The sequence below is a fragment of the Linepithema humile genome, chromosome 2 (genome assembly GCF_040581485.1).
Source record: "Linepithema humile isolate Giens D197 chromosome 2, Lhum_UNIL_v1.0, whole genome shotgun sequence".
Classification (NCBI taxonomy): Eukaryota; Metazoa; Arthropoda; class Insecta; order Hymenoptera; family Formicidae; genus Linepithema; species Linepithema humile.
This window is the reverse complement of record NC_090129.1, coordinates 31,047,420-31,053,984: the sequence shown is the minus strand read 5'-3', so window position 1 is coordinate 31,053,984 and position 6,565 is coordinate 31,047,420. Positions and strand designations below refer to the sequence as shown.

At 41.5% G+C, this 6,565-nt stretch overlaps 1 protein-coding gene and 1 long non-coding RNA gene across 2 annotated transcripts; both read right to left on the bottom strand.

Moving 5' to 3' along the window:
• Positions 1–425: 425 nt before the first annotated feature.
• Positions 426–1,919, bottom strand: LOC136998101 (uncharacterized). Its single transcript, XR_010888698.1, has 2 exons — positions 1,084–1,919; positions 426–600 (listed from the first exon to the last, which is right to left on the bottom strand). It is a non-coding gene; the product is annotated as an uncharacterized lncRNA (long non-coding RNA).
• Positions 1,920–3,230: 1,311 nt separating this feature from the next.
• LOC105671721 (myotubularin-related protein 9) lies at positions 3,231–6,553 on the bottom strand. Its single transcript, XM_067350186.1, has 8 exons — positions 6,400–6,553; positions 6,099–6,317; positions 5,849–6,014; positions 5,495–5,787; positions 5,309–5,412; positions 4,924–5,228; positions 4,433–4,756; positions 3,231–4,279 (listed from the first exon to the last, which is right to left on the bottom strand). Exons 2-8 carry the CDS (start codon positions 6,258–6,260, stop codon positions 3,876–3,878), a joined length of 1,758 nt encoding a protein of 585 aa, XP_067206287.1. The 5' UTR covers positions 6,261–6,317; positions 6,400–6,553; the 3' UTR covers positions 3,231–3,875.
• Positions 6,554–6,565: the final 12 nt, after the last annotated feature.

Here is a 6,565-nt window from a genome sequence, read left to right as displayed (position 1 = left end):
TTATTTTTTTACATGACCACATTTTACATAGACACATGTCTCGTATGTGATTTTTGAAAAATAAGGATTTTCAAATAATATTCTTTCTAAAATGATTGTGTTAATTGGCGAAAAGCATCACATTATGATATTTTTAGCATATTGTTTGATTGTATTAATTTATGTTATTTTTTTTATAATTATTTGTTGTTTGCTTGATTTCTAGCAGCTCTCTAATATTTCGGATTTAGATGCCTAACACTTCTGTATGATATTTGCTACAAGATTCGTGTGATAATATAATAATACTCAGAAACCAGAAAGTGTCTAAAAAAATTAGCACAGAGAAATAGCATAGAAGGATTAGCACATATCTTAGGTATTTGTATTGTCTAAAAAGTGATGTAACTAGTTAGGAGAACAAAGAGGTAATACTTTTTCATATCTGTTTAGCATCAAAAGTTTAATTTACTGTAATTATAACTAATATATTATTATTTGTATTTCTATATAGTTAAAAACATAGACAGGACTTTAAGCATCATATTTGATTGCGAATTAACAAAGTGACGCCGCACCTTGGACGAACCACTGCTGCGCGGTAGCTTTTCTCTCAGGATGCTGTAGGAGAAAGATAAAACAAAGATGAAGTTCAAGGTTACGCTCGCTATTGCGCAACACAATCGACGCTCTGTATATATCTGAGAATTTACAACAGCATATACAAGGTATTCAGGATTTGAAATACAGCAGTACACAAAGCATAAAGAAACTCTCACAAAGAACTGAAATTGTGAAAGCAAAAAAGACTTATTGCCTTTCAAATTTTATTGTCGTGTTTGAAGAACCATATATGTTTTATAGTGTTCAAATCTTTTGAAATCTTTATCAAAATAAATCATAACTCAACTGAAAAAAATATATTTTTTAATTTTTAAACAAAGTAATTTTTATTTTTAATTTATATGGAAAAAAATTTGGTATAAAATTTTTCATAAAATTGTGCAAAAATTTGGTGTAAATTTTTTTTTGCATAAACAAAAGAAATGTTAAAATTTTTTCTTAATTTTATTATCATAATTATATAATAAATCAATTTCTTACTATGAAAAATGAAGATAGTCATTTTAACTTTTTTCTTCTGTGTGACTCATTTCTAACATGTCTCAGATTTATGATTTCAGGTAAAGAGACATTCTTCACCTATGTTTTGTTCTCAACAGTGACGCTCAAATTTTCCAAAATCAGTATCACAGAACTCATTTGTACGTGTTTTAATGTTATATGTATAACAGCAATAACACGACATTACTTTCGCGCGCTGATAAAAAAGAATCCGGCACTCATCTCGCTGATTCGCGGAAACGGAGCGAACGAGAGCGTTTTATTCGAGAAAACGGCATTGCCTTCCGGTATATATCTCCTCTCTAATAGCAAGAAAGAGAGAGAAAAAGAGAAAGAACGAGAGAGGTACACACGGTTCTCCCGCCACTCTACGGCTGCTGTCCAGAAACGTCTCTCAGCGGTCGCTTCGCTCTCCGCTCCTCGCTTCGAAAATCGCATCTTTCTTTGTTGTGATCCCCGGATGCCTTGGGAAAAAGCATCCCTTCTCTTCCCCGCCCCTTTAAGGGCCTCACCGGCGGTAACTGCTTGCTCGGCCGAGGAGAAACAGAAAGGGAGCGAGACGACGAAGCAAGATCGCAAGACGAGGAGGGACCGCGGGACTCAAGTGTGTGGAGGGAGAGCGGCAGTGCGGGCCTCCCCTCTCTGAGAATGCCCTGCTGCTAATGCCATTCCCGACGAAGGATCATTTTGCTTTCCGGTTTCGTCGCCGACGTTTGTGCCTCACGGATGAAGATTGAAGAGAGACTGGCAAAATCACCGCGAAGATCAGTCCAACAGAGATCAACAGTGGAAGACAACAAGATCCCGATCGCCCCGTCCAGCGGCCCTGGATGGGTTTGAATTCAGTCCACGTTGTTCGATTATATGCGTGACTAGATCCACACTCATCCAAGGATACTGGACCTGTGCAGAGGCGAGGACCTGGATGCGCCGCGCGCGCGCGCGCGCGCGCACGCGTTCGCTCGTTCACAGACACCTGTTCGTCTTCTCGTAGGCTTCTTCTGGGAAAAAAAAAGTGATACGCGAGGTAAATGCGAGGAGGAAAAAAAATAGGAGCGGGGAAGAGAGAGATTCCGCGCTCCGAAGTTGCGCGTCGGTGCCACGAGGTAACGGTCGCGGGCGTGAGGTCGCAATTTCTCACGGATCTCCATCACGCAGATTCGAAACCGGTATAATAATCTCTGTGCGCGCGCGGCCGACACAATACCTAAATAGCGTCATCGCGAGCGCGTCGAAGGACGTTCTAGTCCTCGAGATATTCTTGAAAGCCGCCGCGACTGTATCACGAGTGTATGTTTACACAGTCGAAGCTGTTAATTTCTCTCGTACGTTATCAGTCAAGTTTTTTTTTTTTTTTTTTGTACTTCGAGAGACGAGCGGAAATGAAACGTTCGCGACGACGGGAACGCAGCGTCGGAAATTGAGAACCGAATGGAATTTTACCAGTCGCAAACTCTCGCCAGAAGTTTGTGCCCCCCGCGCGCCGTTTTGGACACGTCGAAGCCCGCGCAAATTCGTCCGTTACCTGTATTCCGCGGTCCTTTAAAATATGCGACGGAGATGCGAGCGACGCCGAACCATCGTACGCGCTCGTTCGAGTCTTGTAAAATGAGCCTTTATGATCGCCCTTTATTTTCTTGCAAATTTTCCGTTTCAGCTTGGCCGCTTCGACGCTGATTTACCCTTTGTCTTTCTCTCTGCTTCGCTTACAAACGCATAAGTGAAATACACATGCATATTATATTTCTTGTTGTATTAAAAGGATGCACATGCATATGTGTACATATATTTGATCGCGAAACACGAATGCTGACGAAACTCAATGCATTCCTGAGCGCCGGAGCCAATGGCTGTGGGATTCCCTTTCAGTTTCTTTGTGTGCGAACACCTGCCGAGCTTTCCCCTCCAACCTTCTCCCCCTTTTGCCTCTGCAGCGGCAACAATCCCGCCCTTAACCTCTCCCTCCCCCCCTCCTCTCTCTCTCTCTCTCTCTCTCTCTCTCTTTCTCTTTCTCTCTCGTTCGCCGCCCTGCCGCCATCCTTCCCGAATAACGGTAAAAACTCGTCGGTACCCCCGAACGAGCGAGATTTTCTTCTCTCTGTACGCTCGAGTGAAAAATTCGTCAGTTCTACCCTCGCAATGATGCTCTTTAATGCTGAATTTACAATATACAGTTTTATTTCCACTTTTATTATCTTATATTAAATTACCTTTGGATAAATAAGTTATATGTATATAGAGAATCATATGTACATACATATATATATTATATATAACAACTGTAATTATTATATATAATATACATCAGTTATGTCGCTAATATAATACAAATTATGCGCTCGTCGTGAAATAAAAAATATCACACTTTATCTCGTCTTGAAATTGTTTACATAGAATCGTGACATCTTTCTGATAATACGAATTTTACTAATATAGGCGAAGACCGCGCGTGATGTATAACGTTGATTATGCAAGATATTCTTTACACACATACAATATTCAAATTTATATCGACAAAGATAGCCCGCTCTGTCAGACCGTGGAGCTAGTTTTACACGAATATAGACAGTTTTCTTCTTATTTCCGAGGGATCGAGAGAATTGAGGATTCCTTTACGAAGGCTTCGGCATACGTGGCAGGTTATTTGCGGAGAAACCGTTGATCCTTACGAGCTAACGTGGTATTGTATTGATCGAAGGCATATTGACAAGATCGTTGAACAACAGCACGGAGAGATTTTAAGTTTTTTTTTTCAGCCTCTACATTCTGTATCAAGTGCTCTGCGACTCCAGACTCAATTGCGCTATACGGGAGAGCTCCTCCTGACCGTCCGCGTCCACCCGCGACATGTCCGCGTCCGATCGTATATCCTCCAACGCCTGCTTGATCTGCGCCTGCAACTGTCCCGCCACTTTGCGCACCGCCGTGTGATTCTGCTTGATCTGCTTCGCGTATGAGAGCATACCGTCCCACGGGGCTGCGCTTGTATGAGCGAGATACAAATCTTTCCATAATTGAATACTGATGGGGGCGACGCTGGGCCAGATCACTCCCGGATTCGGCTCGTAAAGAGGATTTATCCACTGCTCCAACACGTCCGGTTGATTCATGTAGGACCATAAGCTGTAAGTTCGCTCGGACAGACGTAATTTTATCCTTTCCGCTTCCGAATCGCCTGAATAAACACACGATGTACATGATGGAGCAATAAATAGCAGGTACATTTTAATTTATATTATAGCATATCATTTTTAACATTCTATATTATACTTTCAAATAATTTGAATAAAAAAAAATACAGATAAAGCATAGTTAATCGTTTGCGTACCTAAAAATGTACCGTAGTTTGAAGAATAGGTGTGTTTGTACAATTTGATGAGCAGATCCGCTGTATATTCGAAACTGAATTGGAACTGATGGTGTAATTGGTATAAGCAATCGAGAAAAAGTAGGAAAGTCGGCGCGTGCATCGAATTTTGTGAGTTTGACGGCTGATAGGCTCCACATCGAGTCCGACTGAAAAACTGATGGCCCGCTTGCAACCATTCGCGTTCTATAAGCGCCTGAAGTCCTCGTACCGTTCGACAATCGGGATTCAGTATCGCCTGAGCCAAACTAGTTACTACTAATGTAGAGTCTCTGCCTGTGCTACCTGTAAGCGCAAAATACGACGATAATGTGTCGTTCTAAAATTTATTTCTCATTTTCAATATTTAAGTAGTTTTAATGCTTTCTTTTATATATATTTAAAACCTGCCTGAATATACTTCTGCAAACATTACTGAATATTGTATTATTGACATTTAGTTTTAGACGCACCGTGAACTAGCACAGCCGCGACTTCTTGGTGTAGGCACTGCGCGGTTACGCAGGCAGCGTTTAAAGCACTTTGTACGGCGGACAGCCATCCGCTGCTGTCCAGCTTTGACAGCCACTGCGAAGTGGAGCTGTTCACGTCGTTACAAGCTTCTATTAACTTGTAGAAACTATCCGCCAGATCTTGCGGTCGAGGAACTGGTTTGTGCACCTTTCGCCACTGCGGGTAAGCCGTGTCCATCTCCGTGCCGCCGCCTCTGGCCCTGGCGCTTTGCGCTTGACTAACCGATCTTGTGTCCACTAAGTAACTGTAAATGTTCAATAAATGTAACAATTGTCGGAAAAAACGATGATACGATTTAAGCAATCGTATATTAGTCATATTTACCCGCGTCTTCCCGGACCTAAGACGGCGTTCAACAATCTTTCGTCTTCCTTGCACCGCCTAGCAGTAGCACCACATAATGGCTGACTGCTTCTCAACAGTATACTCTGCAAATTAATTATAAATACTTGAATAAATAATAATGTAATTATTCATAATTTACAGGTATAATTTAAGTATATTACTCACCCCTCCTTCGTGTCTGTAGCACAAAACAGGGAATCTTCCGCCATCCCTGAAGCTAGCAGAGGCTATTACAACTTTATCGTCTATTTGACGCGGCACTATAACAGCCGATGGGTAAGAGTTACAAACTTTGTAATCTCTATTCAAGTAACTGATACGCCATTCATCCCCATGCGTCGCCAATAATCTAGACCACTCAGAGACAGGTGCAAATGCTGTCCAGCCATCCTCTATTTGTACCATGGTATTGTTGGTCGTCTGTGGTCGATAAAAAAATGGATATTGCAGAGTCTGGTCTGCAAAATAAATCACAGTTACAACTATGGGCCTAAAACGTTAAAGATGCCATCAAATTACCTAATGATATTAGCTTCTCTATGGATAATATGGCATTAATTAGGTCATTGGTGGAACTAATGTCTAGTTGAAGGATTTGAAAGTCCTTGCATTTCAATATTATACTACCACCTGGACTCTGAGTATTCAATTTCTTCTCCACAACATCAATATTTCGATTCATTAACTGGAAAAAGAAAAGGTTTCTTATGAAGTTGAGAATTGATTCAATGTATTAAGTATGCGTGTCAAGTAACTGATCAACGCCTACCCAAACCTCCTGCCCGTCATCCTGTCTAGAAGACAAGATGAGATGATGCCCACTGATGCACAGTGTGCCATCCATACACCTATTACTGCCATCGCTTCTGTCAATCAACACAACGTTGTCTACCTGTGGAATCAATATATTATCTCCAATATGATCGCCCATTATTGCAGTCTCGATTCTTCTCTATGAAAAGTGGTGGCAGACAAGTTTCCTCACAAGCTGCAAACGTTTTGACAGAACGACATAACCTAAGCATCAACGCCTTACGTCAAAGTGTCGCGACAGAATTCCCGAGGCATACTTTTCTTCCATCAGATCTGATTTTCTTTCGAGTCTAATTGTACTTTAAACTTGATCGCACGACGAATCCATTTCTCCGCTTATCTCGACCAGACTAGATAAGAGTACAGCTGTCGCTGTGACTGTTTACTATCTACGCGACCCACAATCCGCCATGTCCATTCATT